The following is a 16355-nucleotide window of genomic DNA, read 5'->3' as shown; positions in this document are numbered from 1 at the left end:
TTTCAGCTGAATTTCGAGTTGTAAACATTTGACTCTGGTGCGTCAATTTGTGTATGTGGCCAAAATACAAGTTACCCCGGGGCGGAGTTGCTGGATTTTTGGGGCGGTGCGTGACCACACATGACCAACTGAAATTTTGCATCCACATTGGAGAGAATCACACTTTAAAATGCTATATCACTTGTATTTTTTACTTTACATTTCGAACATTATATTTTATTATCGAAGATAAAATAGAAAAAATGTACCTAAAAATATCTTTTAATTATCCGTGTATTATTGCATTGATTTCATTGCTAATTTATATAGTAAATACAGTAAAATGCGATTCAATGAAAGTTTGCTGGGTTGTTTCAAAGTTGTATATTGCGAGACTCGAAACACCAACTATTTATAGCTTTTCCGTGATTTTTTTGAGATCACGCGCCTCTTGCATCGGCAGTCTGTGTTTTTTCGTGGATCGCAGCTCGCTTTTTAGTCGGTTCCAAGTCATCGCCGCGTGTCAATGGACCGACTTTATCTAGGGGGCTGGGAACGGTCAAAAAGTTGGGCATTCTATGGCGCTGAAAGACAAACAGCTCGCGGCCAACGATGGCCATTAGTTAAGGGTCTGGTACAACAGTACAACCGTCGGTAGTAAATGAGAAAAATCAACAGACTAGGGAACTCAATAAAATAGTCGGAGATGGAAATGAAAATGGAGGGGACTCCGGAGGGCTGAGCGTTGGCTAATGGAGAAATGTATCTGGCGGATAGACAAGTGAATCGAATGGATCGCCATGTAGTTGTCGCAACCGTGACGGATGTCTGGGCTACCTATTCCAGTTCCCTTTGGTCATTCATTAAAGATGCCGCACGTTTTCATTAAGAATGCGCCGCGCAGAGGAGTACGCGGAAATGAGGGCGAACCCTACCAGCGCGATCCTCAATCCTTTCGATGACGATAGCGTCCTTGCCCTAAATATTCACCGCACGGCATTGTAGACGCTTTATGGCCAATCCTTTCTGCTTGTGTGTTTGCAAACAATTCCATTTTATGGCCGCCTAAGCGAATTTCCCCGCCTCAATTAGGCTGAGGTTGTAAACGCATAAAGCAAACACGCGAGAGTGCGAACGCCGAGCAGGCAGCCGGCAAAAAAAAGAAGGAGGAAAAAAAGGACGAATTCGGGGCAGGCATTCCGTTTACACAGGATATCCACGCAAATGCGCATGTCCTTTGAGCGCAATTAGCCGTCGGGGAAATCCCAGCCCAGCGAACCCAGAGCAAACCCAGCGATCGAGTTCGTTTCCGAAGTCTTTCGTTCGCCATTCTTGGCTTTCCGCCCATCGGTTCGCCCCTTTCTCGTCTGTTTGCTCGAACCCAAGCCCAGTCCCAAACCCAGTCCCAATCGCAAACCCAATCACAAACACAGACTCAGACCCAGACCCATACCCAAAACCCAGACTCATTTACATATTGCTCGTTTTCTGCTGTTTTCGCTGCGCTTAAGTATGTTTGCCCGGTCCGATCTCTCCGTGTTTGCTTTGGACCATCTCGACCATCTTGACCATCTTGGCCTGTTTGCCGCCTGTCCACCTTTTGCTCTTCGATGCCGCTGCAGGATTTTCGTGGAAATGTATAGCTTTAACAAGCTTAAAACTTAAAAATGGCGTGACTCGACAAACAAAAGATATGAGAGACAAATGAAGTCTGCTTCCAAATAGGCGCTGCTATGTGGTCGAAGTTTTTAAAAGTGCTTCGATAAATTTGGTTACTTTTCATTATTTATGATTTTTATAATAAAGAGATAATATATGCGGTAGCATTCAAATCTAAAGTGCATAACATTTTGTATGTATCCCATTAAAGAAAAGACATCTGCGATAGTCTCATAGTCATTGTGTTTTCTATCCCAACTCAAATACACTTAGATTTTAAAAGCGCAAAACTACATTTATTTCGTTAAATACTACTGGACCGCCATTAAAAATGAATCGCCTGTTTCTCAAAAGGGCGGGACAGCATGTAACCAGGAGCCTTCTTGGTCCAAATGGGAGTCGTCTGCTTCAAGTGTCCTGCGTTCGAGATGCCAGTTGCAAAGATGAGTACTCCTTGATAGACCACAAGTTCGATGCGATTGTCATTGGTGCCGGTGGAGCTGGAATGCGGGCTGGATTTGGGCTGGCGGAGAAGGGTTTCCAAACGGCCATTATATCAAAGCTATTTCCCACCCGATCTCACACGGTGGCTGCCCAGGGTGGTGTTAATGCCGCCCTCTCAAATATGGACAAGGACGACTGGAAGTACCACTTCTACGACACGGTGAAGGGCTCCGATTGGCTGGGTGATCAGAACGCGATCCATTACATGTGTCGGGAGGCGGAGAGGGCGGTCTGCGAACTGGACATGTACGGGATGCCCTTCTCGCGAAAGCCCGATGGCAAGATCTACCAGCGACCTTTTGGAGGTCAGACCTTGGACTACGGAAAGGGCGGGGTGGCCAGAAGGGCGTGTGCATGTGCAGATCGCACGGGTCACGCCCTTATCCACACACTGTACGGACAAACGCTGAAGCACTCCGATTCTTGCCACTATTTTGTGGACTACTTCGTTCTGGATCTGATCATGTCGCAGGGTGCATGTGTGGGATGTTTGGCTTGGAAACTGGATGATGGCACCTTCCATCGGTTTTTGGCCAAAAATACGGTTGTTGCCGCCGGCGGTTGTGGTCGGGTGTACTTCTCCACGACCGCCGGACACACATGTACCGGCGATGGCAATGCGTGGGTGTCTAGACAGGAGCTGCCGCTCATGGATATGGAATTTGTGCAGTTTCATCCCACTGGCATCTACGGAGCCGGATGCCTTATCACCGAGGGAGTTAGGGGCGAAGGCGGTTTCTTCTTGAACTGCAAGGGAGAACGTTTCATGGAACGCTATGCTCCAAAGGCCAAGGATCTGGCGTCCAGAGATGTGGTGGCGCGGGCCATGACCATGGAGGTTCTTGCTGGCAATGGTTGTGGTCCGCTCAAGGATCATGTGCACCTTCAGCTCCACCATATCGACGCCAAGATCATCAAGCAACGATTGCCGGGCATTATGGTCACCGCCCGGATTTTTGCCAAAGTGGATGTGACCAAGGAACCAGTACCAGTGCTGCCAACTGTGCACTACAACATGGGCGGCATACCAACGGATTACAAGGGTCGTGTGGTCACCATCGATGAGAATGGCAAGGAACAGGTTGTCAAGGGACTGTACTCCTGCGGGGAAACTTCCTGCGCCTCAGTACACGGAGCAAATCGATTGGGTGCCAACTCCCTGCTGGATCTGATCATCTTTGGCCGCGTCTGTGCTCTGGACATTGCCGCAAACAACTGTCCGGGGGATAAGCCGCCCCAGGTGGAGGACAAAGCCACGGAGAAGTCGCTGGATAATTTTAAGCGCCTGCGCTGCGCCGACGGATGCATTCCCACTGCGGTGTTGAGAATGGAACTTCAGCGGACCATGACCAAACATGCGGCTGTTTTCCGGGAGGGAAAACTGCTCAAGGAGGGTCTGCTCAAAGTGGCCGAGTTATGTGAACAGTTCAAGGACATCAAGACAACCGATCGTACGATGGTGTGGAACTCCAACCTAGTTGAGACGCTAGAGCTGCAGAATATGCTAGCCAATGCGGTGCACATCATTACAGCCATGGAAAATCGCAAGGAGTCGAGGGGCTCCCATGCTCGCGAGGATTTCAAGACGCGCGTGGATGAGCTGGACTATGGAGCACCACTGGCCGGACAGAAAAAGAAACCATTCGAGGAGCATTGGCGCAAGCACACCATGACCTTTGCACTGGGTAACAAAGGATGTGCATCGATCAAATATCGCCCGGTTGTGGACACCACCTTGGACAGCTCCGTTGCACCCATTCCACCTGCTCCGCGCACCTACTGAACATTTATGTGTAGTTTTGAGCTGGTACAGTTTCATTCTCTTACATTCTCTGGGATATTAAAACAAAAACACATATTGACTATCAAAATGTGGCCATTTTGTATAAATATATAAGATGAAAACAACAAAAAAAGGTATTCTCTTGTTCTATTTTAATTGTAAACATTTCAACGATTTTCTGATACTGAAAGCCCAACTCGCAGTCATTTAGAATGTTGTTGAATGTAATATTAAAAGACCATTTGATTAATTTTTGGGTCTAATTCGGCGATTGTAAAAGAAAATCGTAAAAGGAAACATATAAATTTTAAATACTTTTGAACTTAGATTCTCTCAGTTGTCTTAGCTTCTGTAAAAATATTGGAGTTGTGCTTTTAATTTTAGAAATCGATTTCAGCGGAAGTGGACTACTACTTTCGGTTGGTCCTAGCTTAAATTCATCATTCACCATCATATTCTCCGTAGTTGTCATTATAGTAAGCCATAAAATGTACGGTGTTACGATGAAAAAAATTAAGTCCAGAATAAGGGCGGTCTTCCAAGCGTTGCGCCCAAGAATATCCAAGTCCTTTAGATCCACGGCCGTTTTTAAAACAAATTCGGCGGATGTGCTCCATGTGGAGGTCGGATGTAACCAAAATGGCATTGGAGGTAACTCTGACCATTCGCGCAGAAGCAAAAGATTGAGAATGGAGTTAGTATCGTGGCTGGAGCTCAGTCTCCGAAATTCCCCATCCACCACATGGTACACGTTAGCCTCCCGAAAGGCGGAAAATCGTCCCCTTAGCCAAAAATTGGTGGAGAGATCACCAAAAGCCAAGTCCACATCGAGGCAACCCATTGAGGTGCTAGCCAGCTGGTATAAGACCGCTTTCCAATCTCCGCAACTCGGCTGGTGTGACGAACAGATTAGCAAAAGCCACTCGCCAGTAAGCACTTCCTTCCAGTTGCCCTCATCAATGCGGGTAATTAATCCATCTCCATATTCGGCCATCAAATAGCTAGACTCTGATTTCCGGGATGATCGGGGACATACATCGATATTGACTGGACTTTTCGGGATCATCGCGTTTGGAATAACCCCAAAGACCGATAGAAGAAGGATTAGCCTTGACGTCATCCTCCCAACGAATTGTATAATGTTTTGTATTAAGATGTTTTTTTTCGTATGACTTCCGGTATAAAATATAAATGACTGTGATGTCGCAGACTATGTTTAACTATAAAAGCCGAGGCTACCTGAAAAAATATTTGACAACTTACTCAGAAATCTACTAACTACAATCACTTATGCATTGACCTTTAAGATACGATTTTATTACGAAATGGAAATGAAATAAATTAAATAACTTGTGTGCAGAGTAGTACAGTTGCCTCCGCAGAACACTAACAGGTCATTAGCATGAGATGGCTATCGGTAACAGTCCATCTCGATTGCCGATTCTGTTCTCGAGCGACTGTTGCCGATGGCTGAGTGTAAATAATTACCCGGCGCATGGATAACTTGTAGGTTATGCGAGGAGCACTGCTAACAGGAGGATCCGATGGTAGGACCTCCCCTAATGACCACAATAAATTATTTTCATTTAGGGGCATTTAGCATAGAGAAAAAGCCGGAGTGGCTGGTAAAGAAATAATTTATAGCTGTTGAAAACTTAACATGTTTATTTGGCCACATATGTGTGTGTGTGTATGTTTTGGGGGAAAATGGGAAATTGTTGGGGTGTGTGGGTCCAATAATAATGGCGCTTGTTAGGGCTTATGAGTAAAATGCTTGTGTGCGTGTGGGGGACAGCAAATGAAAGGCCAACAGAATAGAACAGAACCGAACCACAGGAATACTTGGCAGGGACACCTTGCCCGTCCGGACAACGTACCACCACCCACTGGCCCAAACACCAAGGACATGCCCCAACTATTTGGTATGTATTTCGTGTGCCAGTGTGGGTAGAATTGTTGCTATTTCATATGGTTTTGCTGCTGGAAAAAATTACAGTTGCATACACATTTGCCTGTGTTAAATTGTCCCACAACCAATACAAAGTGACCTTTTCATTTATTTTTATGATGCCACCCCCCACCCCCTCGGCCCCAAGCAACATTTCCCATCTACCATTTACCATTTTACCGCCCCCTTCCACCCCACGCCACATGCTGCATGAATGCCCACCCAGTATGGGCCATAAAAAATAGTTCGCTCGATTCAACTTTCCTGCGGCAACAAATGTTGGTTACTACGGCCCAAAAGAGGACTCTATCCTACTGGATAGAATGAATTTTTTTCTGCCGGGATTTTGAATTTGTTTATTTCAGACTGGGCCTAATGGCAGGGAAATCTGTGGCCGCCCCGTTTAGTGGCATGTTGTGTTATATCTCCTCCGAGTTGATGGTGCTCATTCTTATGTCATTACGTTTAACATGGAAAATTACCATATTTTTGCCCGCTCTATTGGCAACTTCTATGCAAAACCCATAATTGGCTTCTTAAAAAGTATTAAAGGTATTTATTCGCGTGGGTTGAAAACTTAAAACTGTCCTCATAACTTTGCTGATATCTATGCGACGCACAACTTTCTTTTTGCCTCTGTATTAGGGGAAAGTTTGAAGTACTTGGCCAAAGTTATAGTATAAATAGTTCAGCTCGAGCCCAGTAATAAATTTTAATGTTAAAGTAAGTGTTTAGACGAAGGACGGGGTATATAATATCTGCACTCGTTTCTGTGTAGGGAAATAATCAGTTTGAATTTATTATTTATTTATTTAATTTGAACAACAAACTTTTTGCTTTCAACTTTTTGGGTGCGAACAAACTTCTTAAGGCATGTGGTTTGTAACAAGAAATGGGTTTTATTTATTTGTTACTTAGTTTTTCGATTGAACCTTTCAAATTGACGTCCTGCTTAATATCAAACCATACACTGCACAATTTTTATTTATTACTTATTTAATATTTAAAATCTATTTTCAAGCCAGCGGCTATCTATCTTGTGGCACTCCAGACTTTTTACTCTGCTGTCTAGCTCTTTAGTTTCCCCCTCGTGTTTTGACTCCAAGTTTGCTGAAACTCTGCAAGTTGATTCTGCACTTCATCGGAAAACAAAACAAAATGTTTCAGTTTAAGCTTTTACCCAGTCACTTCAGGATGCAAAAGAGTGCAGTGGACTTGCCCCGTCCCGAGGCAACATGGTACACGCAAATTGAATGTACTAGGCAAAATAATTTGACCTCAAATGCATATGTATATATTTGATTTTATATAACAGAAAAATTGAAAATTTTTGAAGAGATTTATTACACTTAATTGATGCGCAGAATATGACAGAGAGCAAAAATAATGTTAAATTGTTTACTTCGTTACAAAAAATAGGTACACCATTGGTGTAAGTTATTTGTACATATTTTTATATTTTTTTATATAATTTATTTCACCTAAAAGGGTTTTTATATTTTTTTTAAAATAAGAAATGATTACATTCAATGGAATTGTATCTATTTTATTTTTCTGCTTTCATTTTTCCGAGTGATGCTGCATTGCTTGGTAGCTCGTTATCGAGTTTGGCATTTGAAGGATTTGCTAGAGAGACACAAGTGGGGGAATATATCTGTTCCGTGGCCCCAGGCGCTCCAGTGGGCCATCATTTATATGTTGAATTCGAGCCTTTGACTCAATCATCTGCTCGTTCGGAGGCAGCAGGAGCACCATAATTTCCATTAGAATTGCCCCGGGAGAAAACCGAGTCAAAGGCAGCCATTATCCCAACAGCCTATGTATCCGGCTGGCCAGTTTGACCACTTTGACAGCCAACTATTTTGGCCATACTAAACTGCATTCTGTTCGGATCTATTTTCCTTGTTTTATTTCGGTACGTTTCGGTTCGGCTTGTTTTCGTTTTGTTTTGGGGTAATGGTTTCTGGGTTTGGTTATTGGGGTGAACGTGTTTTTCACATTTTCCAGACACACAAATAAGCGCCCAAACAGTTTGGGCCATATAAATTTGATTTATTAATAAATTATACACTCTCCACTAGACTGAAAATTTATTTCTATTTCCATTTATATACTTGCAGGTGAGTTTTCCGTGCAGGTAAAGTGCATAAAATCCGGGGGCAGGTAAGCTGGTGCACTAGACAAATTGAATTTCCATTGTGTAACTGGATACTTACACATGTTTTTACCTAAATTGATGGTCAAATATAAAACGTATTGAGTGCATGTTTGGGAAACAAACAAATTGAAAATAGTCTTTTTTAATCCAGCCCAAAAGAACGCTGCAGGAAAATAATTTTTCTTTTATAAGTTGCATGCAGCAAAGTATGCAGCAGAAAATATCGGGGGCATCTGCGTTTGTAAGGTGACGCAAGGTGTGATGACGTCATTTGTGGCATAACAACTATTATGTGCTATATCAACTTAAGTTGGGTTACATTGTGAAGTTTTGAAATAATACAACGTTGATTATTGTTTATTATTATGATCAAAGCTGCACTACAATATAGCCACAAAAATATTCGATACAAAAAGCATTTCGTCGAAGAAAATTCCTTGCCACTTTCTATAAGCCAGTTATTGACAATATTGTCCTAACTTATAAATGCCACATTTTTCCACGACCACAACTAGAAAAGCAAAAACGCATGTCAGAACCATTTGATAGCTGCAAGGAATTCCTGTCCTATCGTCATATCCACAGTCAATCAAGAATTCAATGTCGATACCGACTTGAAAGTGGTGATGGGCAGGCAGTTTCCTCGGCTCACAAGTCGAACGAGGATTCGGAATGGCAGGATCTCTGGGGAGAGATGGCATGAAATTTGAATAGGCCTGCCCATGTGGGACTCTTCCTTGTGTCTGACAACATTTTCCTTGAGCAAATGTTCGGTGGCTGGCGAAGGATGTTGGGAAAGTGGCTGGGGAAAGTGCAGATGATTGCACTCACACATCGAGTTGACACTTTTCGAAATACATTGCGTTTGCCTTGCTCTCGGGAGTCAAATGAGTTTTGCATAAACAAACATTGTCGACCAACCAGTCCCTTGCCACCTGCTGCTCGGAAAACAAGTGGGAAAGCCACAGTTGACTGGCTCGACCAGAAGTTGCCCGGTATCATGAATGCGAAATAAAAATATTGAGCACCGACATGAAGAATGATACACCTATTGGAGGGAACTTTCCTTTTTATACATATAAATTTAATTTAATGTTCGGACTTTAAGAATAAGAATTTATTATAAATATTGCTATTAATAGAGTTGTATATAATTTTAAAACCATTTAAATTACGTTCAAGTGTCAAGCTTAAACCAACTACTCACCTTACTTTCCATTACGAAAATCCTCAGAAGAACAATAGATCTTTCTAACTGAAAGGTACCAGGTACACAGATTATTTTGCCTGGACTTCTGGACTCCAGATGGGAATGCATAATTAAGGCAAGGAGGAAAAATGAGCAGGCCCTCGACGGCCATTCCAGATTATTTTTTGTTTCCCACATCGTACTTCCTGCAGCAGAGTTTGCTTCCGTTTTTTTCAAATTAAAATACGTTTAGCTTGGAGTGCACGTACTCATTTATCATTTTATTATGGCAAAGGCAACGGCAAAGGCGAAGGCAATGGCTGGAGTAGTACTTCCAACTCTGCCATTTTGTTTTCTTGCGCACTTTCGAATATTACGTGCTGGCCAACGGGGCGCATGAGTAATGCGAGCACATTGTGCACACAGAACTCGATTTCAGAATTGAAGTTCGGCTGCCTTGTATGCCTTGTCTGCCGACCTGTTTTTCGCCTTAAGTTTCCCTATTACAACACCCGTTCTGCAATGCGAATTTCGTTGAGCAGATTTCCATTAATGGTCACCCGGCTGCCTTGCTCCTCTTTCCATTGTTTTCATCTCTGTGCCAGCAAATATGAACAGGAAAAACTCCGGACAATGATAGCACACTGAACAACCAGGCCAGAGAGTAAACACAGAAAAATGGAATTTCTTTAAATTAGTTCGGAAGTACTTTAAGAGTTTACACGACTCTATTGCGAGTGGTATTATACAGCAGATTATTTTTGGTTTAAATAAAATATCTAAGAAATTGCATATAATAACTTACAGTTACCTTATTATTATTTTCTGTGCAATGAACAACTAAATTCCGTTGCATTTTCATTCCGCTCGTCCTGCAAAGGACTCCCCTTTTTTTTGCTCCTGGACTTGGTTTGTTTCACATTTATATTCATTTGTTTTCCGTTTTATTTACCCAGCTCAACCGCAGCAACAAATACAAACTATATGGATATGTGTGTGCATGTGTATTTAGGTGCTTGTATAATTTTGCACAGAAAGCCAAGGGGAAAATTCTCGTATTAGAACATTTTTGGGAGAACCAGCGACGCGAAGCGAAATTCATTCTCCAAGTTATCGTTGAATATATTTGGGGTTTCCGGAAAAGTTGAAACCCCAAGCCCGATGACCAAGTTTTGTGGGCTTCAACTAATTAATTGGGTATTTGTTGGACTTTACAGTGCGGGGCAATGGTGCAATACTTTCAGGATACTCATGGTTACTCCTGGGATGTAGGTCCAGGATCAGGATTGGGCCACCTAAAAGGACGTACAGTTTAAATTTATATTTTTAGCTTCGCTCTGATTGCTTTATAAAGTTTTTGCCCTGACCACGCAAATGTGATAATTTAAACAAGACAGAAGCTAAAATATTTTAAATGATTAATCAGTTATTTATTGTTGAGATTACCTTTATTACCTATTGTTCATTTTCCCTTAAAGACTGCATTTCAATAGTTTGTTTGTTGTTCCATTTCCTTGAATTACTCCCTACAAAACTTTAAATACCCCATGTTAGTAGATCGAACACTTTCAAGCTCACATTTCAACTCCGTTGAAAGTTATTTCGGTAACTTCTTAAGCACCATCAAATACTGCGTTCTTGTTCATTATTTCCAACAACTATCAAATGAGAAACTTTCGAGGGACAAAAACCGGACAGCCAGCAAACTGTGCTCAAGATTTGGGCATCTGCCTGGGACAAGGGAAAGTATTGCTAATTGCAGTTTGTCCACAGGGAAGAAGCAACAAGCTGCTTCTGTCCACGGTTGTGCCTCCTTTAACCTACATCCCATTCATTCTCTAGAAGCACCCATTAAACCACCTAACCACCAAGACTTGACCACTGAAAAGTTGGCCAAGTTAGCGCTGTAATGTGGCCAAAAAGAAGTACTGAGACTGAAGTCTGGTCTTTTTCTACATCGGTTGGGTATAATATATGCCATATGGGTATAGGAACAACCCTAAGTGGCACTTATGAGAATCTAGCTTAAATGCATTGCCAGGAATTTAATGTGAAATGCGCTTTATCTCAAGCCATCCAGCAAGTCGCCTTGAGGTAGTCCAAATATTTAGCGAGTCAGTAGCGGGAATCTTGTAGTCGGTTCACACCATTAAAGCGCTCTAACTTGTTATCCGTCCAGTATACATTTTTCTTGCGAAAGGTGCAGCACGGGAAGGTAGGTAGGAAAAGCGGGAAAATGGCAACAAAGAGTGTGCCGGTATTCGCCCGCCGGCTACCGGGGGAAAAAGAGCGCTCTTTGCCGTAAAAATGCTGTCGCTGTCCGGACTCCGGAGCGTGAAAAGCGTACAGGGATGGGGAAGGAAAATGGGGGTCCTGGTTATGGGTTGCTGTTGCTTTGAACTTGGCGGCACCGGCCGTTTCCATCGCTGCTGCTTTTTGTGACATTTTCGCAGAAGGTTTTTGCATTCGTGCAACTTTTTGTGCATCGCACTGCGTTTTATGGGGGAAACACCGCACAACAGATAGGGCGTGCGAATGGGTGGGCGTGGCAGCTGGTTCGCCGCCTTAAAGTTCGCCGTTTGCGTGCCCGTTAATTTTGTTTGCACTCGCGAGGAGTGCGAAAATTTATTCTAAGCCCTCGCCCGCTCTAATTTCTGTGGCCAAAAGCACTTCGGTACAGTGCAACGAGCTGAACTGATTTGGCAGTCAACAAAATACTTATATTTGTGGCCAAAAGCAACACAACATTGGTATATAAACATATCACTAAACTACCTCAAGCTTTTCTAAGATATGTTATATATAATATATAATGATATCCTTAAGACACATATTTCTTTCGTAAATCTTTAAGTGGTATTAAGTGGAATTTTCATACATTAACTCTTTTAATTAAAACTATAACTATAACTTTTTTAAGAGTTTGGCGATGGAAACATTTTGTTATTATCCTTGTGACTTTTTTTTTAAAACGTTAATCCGATTCAAAGTCTACAGTTAGTTATTCTGAGTAGTTACTCCGCGAAAACCAATTAATAACAATAAAAGCTTTAATGCAGTTAACTATTTACATATCAACCTGCTATCATTTATGTATCTGTTTTTTTTTTATGTATTATTTTATATAATATATTTTAATGAATTAAAACTGTGCTTTAACCCTTGAAGTTGGCTTAGTGTGCCTTTCAGGTTGCGACAATTTAATGCCCTGTTCTTGACATTCGGCCGGACCCGGCCTGCCCATCCGATTTAGGTGTGTCCGGAGAACCCCATTGCCACCCATTTTGACCAACCTCCGGCATCCGCATGGCCATGTGGGTGGTGCAATTTGTCAGTTTCTCCACTCGACCTCGCCCGTCCTCGGTCCACTGTTGCGGAAATTATTATTTTGTTTAATGATTTGTGCTTAGTTTCGTAATTGAGACTGTAAAAGGGATGATTACGGGTAAGGGGAAAGGAGCAAGGACGGGAAAAAGGACTCTGCTCTTGACCCACAATGGAAAATGGCAACAAAGAAAAAGAAAAAGGTGAATGGGAAAGTGGAAAGTGGAAAACTATCGGTACCAAAAGTGGCTGCTGTTGTTTTCCTCTTTGCCATTTCGTTTTTGAGGACAAAACCCAATCCAGCGTGAAAGGAAAGCAAAGGGAAAAGATTCTATTTATAAATTTCGTTGGCATCGAAAATATTTTGAAACTGTCGTTCGGGCAGAAAGTTCATTGTCAATTGATTTCGCAGCCAAGCGAGTCCTGAAACCAAAGGACCCTGCGAGCACTTCTCCATTTTATTATCGAAAGTATTTACTGTTGTCCATTTTGAGCTTGCACTGGAATGCGTTGATTGGAATTTTGTTGGCCAACTAAAATTAAATTAACAGAAATTTTCATAAAACTATGGCAAAATAAATTCAATAATGGCAAATTGGTCTATCCGTTGGATAGAATGCAATTATTTCAATAATTTAATTTAAGTTCAGTTCTTAGTTGTAAAGCAGTTTGAATATTTTCCGTAATATTCCTAATTCACTTAATTTAAGTGATTCGTATTAGCTGACTCATTTTGGTTTTCCAATTAATCACTAACGTCTGAGGTACCATTTATTAATTATAAGTGCAGGCAGCATTGATTGGAAGGGCCTTTAATTCAAATTGCTGATCATCGATGCAGTAATTTGACGCCCATTTGGTCGAATAATTCAATTAAAAATTAAATGCAGCCAAAAGCAATATACAGATGCATTCAGAATCGGACAAAAACCTTCATTGTGGTTAAAGCTTACAAATGAAACAAAATAGTAGAGTGGAGTGACTCAATTTAATATCTCCAGCTACATAATTATTTTGGGTGTATGTGTGTGTGTGGGCATGCGATGAAATCCATTTATCAGCGACATATTAAATGTGAAAATTCCATATTTTATGAAACAATAACCAATGCCAACGTATTTGTAACTGCAATGGCAGCTACAACAAGAAAACGGGCAAATTAAATGTGGTTTCCAATTAAAACCGGAATGAATGTGACAGACAATTGCCGGCTTCCCGGCAACTTTGAAAAGGTTTTTCATCGTTCGATGCCAAAAGCTGATGGAAAATGCCCTTTAAATCGAAAGCGCACGGCGGGAAAACTGTTCGAACAATGTATAATTATCAATTTATGTGTAATTTGCATTCGCCGTTTGGTAATTTATAACGCTGAAGTGTTTCTCATTTGAAATTCGCTGAATGCATTTTTGTTGCAAGTTACTTTATTTATAGCTTTAATTTATGGTTACTTTGAAAGTACTACAAATTAAACGTCAAGCGCATAGTAAAAGCTCTTAATGGCTGCAAGATGTGCTACAAAAACGGCCAACTAAAAGGATAACATCCTAAAAACGGGCAACTAAAAGTATAAAATCCAAAATTAGTGGTATTTTAAGCGGCTCTACACTTCATTAAGCAACGTAGAAAATGTTGGGAATGGTGGCCGAATTTTTCAGCATTTTGTTTACACTTTCGCTTGAATGCAATTTCAAGAGCCATGACCGTTCGTGTGCATGTGGGCATGAAATTGCGGAAAAGCGTGAAAATAAAAATGCATTGCATAGTTTTTGGGGCTCCCGAGCCGCCACTTTGCCGCTCTTTTTCCTGTTGATCTTTGCATGCAGGTTTCCGTTTCCGGGGAAAAACAGTGCCCGTGGTCGGCAGCCACTCAGTGAGAGCGGCAAATTAATTCAATTTCACCTGAAGCCGTATCCTCCGTGCTCCGCATTCCGGATAATAGGCGGCTATTTGGCTTAGGACTTGAATCACCGCTCGACTGGCTTCACTGTAATCACAAAATGGTTGTGACTTGCAAGTCAGTGCTGCCAAGTTTTGGAGAGATCGAATAATATTGGGAGGAAATATTATTAAATAAATATTTAGAAAAGCATATAAAACGAAAATTTCAACAGAACAGGAAACGTTATTATAATATTATCCAATAGAATATAAAATTCCTTGGAAAAATCCAAATGGGCAGCAGTATTTACAGGATGCGAAGTGGGATATACGTGGCATGTTTACTCACTTAGACAACTTCCCCGGATCCGGCGCTTTGTCTGTGCGGAGCAAATGAAGCGGAAGAACTTCACGTGCCGCCATACAAATTGAAAATCAATGCTGTTGAGTATCGAAGACGGCAACTCTGAAGCCAAAGGACTCTGCCCACGGGGTCCTTTCAACCCCTTGAAGCCGCTGGCCCATAAATCGCCCGTCGCTCGAGTTCGGTGAAGTGGCCATCGAGGCTTTTTCCTTCAATTGGTCGGCATATTTGCCAACAACAACCGGCCCGTTCGGCCGGAATGGCAGGATAATAAGAATGACTGCGGTATCGGGCGCAGCTCTCCACAGACAACAATTGTGCCCAATGCCATGATATTCGAGTGGATCCTTTGAGTGGAGCATCCTTGAGCCGGGGGTAAACTTAAGTGGCAGAAGATTTCGTACGAATATGCTGTGCATTTCCACAAATATTCATGGAGTTCTCGCTTATTTACTGCCATCTGGGCGCAGCTCACACATATCACGCTTTTCCAGTTAATGAGCCTGAATGATGCACTAGGCAGGATATGCTGCAATTATTTAAAATTTTAAAGGACAATTTTGAAGGGAAAAAAGTTTTTTAGCTGATAGCTAAATTTTATTGCTTGCATCATTATTTAAACATTAGTTTGAATTCATTCCACTGTGATGCTTGAAGCTTTGACCGTTATGAATTGACTTTCCTCCATGGATAATGAAATTTAAATTTTCACCTCCGCTGCCTTTCTCCTAACTTTCACCTCACTTTCATTCCTGTGGCTTCTTTTTTCCCCGCATTTAAGAGGCGTGCGGTGCGTGGCAATGTCTTACGTTTGCATAGCTTTGCATAATAGTTTTTACAGCTGCTCGAAAGGCATTGGCGCCCACAAAGTGGGGCGGTGGGTGGAAAACTGGGGGTGGGTGGATAATACACTGCTACAAAAATGCCCTAGGTACGGTGTATAAAAAGGATTCTTAAGAATATATAGTTTTATATATCTAATATATCATTATTACTTTTAATAATTAAAAGATTGAACCTAGCTTGAACAGTAAAAGTAGAGAGATCCTGGCCAGCTTCGGAGCCACGATTTCTCCCAGTGTGGGAACTCTTTTCTCTGGCTTCGCTATGTAAGCGGATTGAACCCACCCCCCGGCGATCCACGCGTTCTTATTCTGTTTTCACTGTAATCATGTTGCCAATGCGTGTGTGTGTGCGTGCGATTTTGTTTGTGTGCGATGGCGGATGGTGGACGGTGCAAATGTGTGTGTGTATTTAACGTAATTCAGCTTACAGCTTGGGAACAGGTGAGTGTTGCATAAATTTGCAAACATTTTGCAAGTCAGCATCAACTTGCCATCTGTCAGCAGTGGCGCAACTGGAAAGTATGAGTAGATCTGCTGCAGTTGCAAGGCTTTGCAAGTTTTTAAATGTCGACTTAAAAGTATTTATTGGCACTTTTCAACAATCAGTATTGAGTTTCCTATCAATTTAAGCCAGTAGCTATAATGATAATAATTTTAAAAAAGAAATAAGGCAGTAAATGCTTAAAACAAGTTAAAAAACTAGTTGATTAAGATCTAAACTGAA

General features: G+C 41.9%; 3 protein-coding genes across 4 annotated transcripts in view; 2 read left to right on the top strand and 1 right to left on the bottom strand.

Moving 5' to 3' along the window:
* CG44837 (uncharacterized protein) overlaps positions 1 to 16355 on the top strand; it is an 88228-nt gene that overhangs the window by 12212 nt on the left and 59661 nt on the right. The window lies entirely within an intron of this gene.
* Positions 1904 to 4051, top strand: SdhAL (Succinate dehydrogenase, subunit A (flavoprotein)-like). Its single transcript, NM_140266.2, has one exon. The coding sequence runs from the start codon at positions 1970 to 1972 to the stop codon at positions 3923 to 3925; it is 1956 nt and encodes a 651-aa protein (NP_648523.1). The 5' UTR covers positions 1904 to 1969; the 3' UTR covers positions 3926 to 4051.
* CG11588 (uncharacterized protein) lies at positions 4062 to 5148 on the bottom strand. Of its 2 annotated transcripts, none has more exons than NM_001274800.1 (1): positions 4062 to 5148. In NM_001274800.1, the coding sequence occupies exon 1, from the start codon at positions 5043 to 5045 to the stop codon at positions 4233 to 4235; it is 813 nt and encodes a 270-aa protein (NP_001261729.1). In that variant the 5' UTR covers positions 5046 to 5148; the 3' UTR covers positions 4062 to 4232. The 2 variants fall into 2 exon arrangements, with proteins under 2 accessions (NP_001261729.1, NP_648522.1); NM_140265.2 differs by having other exon boundaries at positions 4174 to 5148.

This window comes from Drosophila melanogaster, chromosome 3L, assembly GCF_000001215.4.
Source record: "Drosophila melanogaster chromosome 3L".
NCBI classification, from domain to species: domain Eukaryota; kingdom Metazoa; phylum Arthropoda; class Insecta; order Diptera; family Drosophilidae; genus Drosophila; species Drosophila melanogaster.
Note: the sequence above shows the minus strand (reverse complement) of the source record. Positions and strands in the feature narration are given on the sequence as shown.

What these genes read in the sequence shown, in the direction of transcription:
- SdhAL (NM_140266.2), top strand. Translation starts at nt 1,970, where the DNA reads ATGAATCGCCTGTTTCTCAAAAGGGCGGGACAGCATGTAACCAGGAGC.
- CG11588 (NM_001274800.1), bottom strand. Translation starts at nt 5,045, where the DNA reads ATGACGTCAAGGCTAATCCTTCTTCTATCGGTCTTTGGGGTTATTCCA.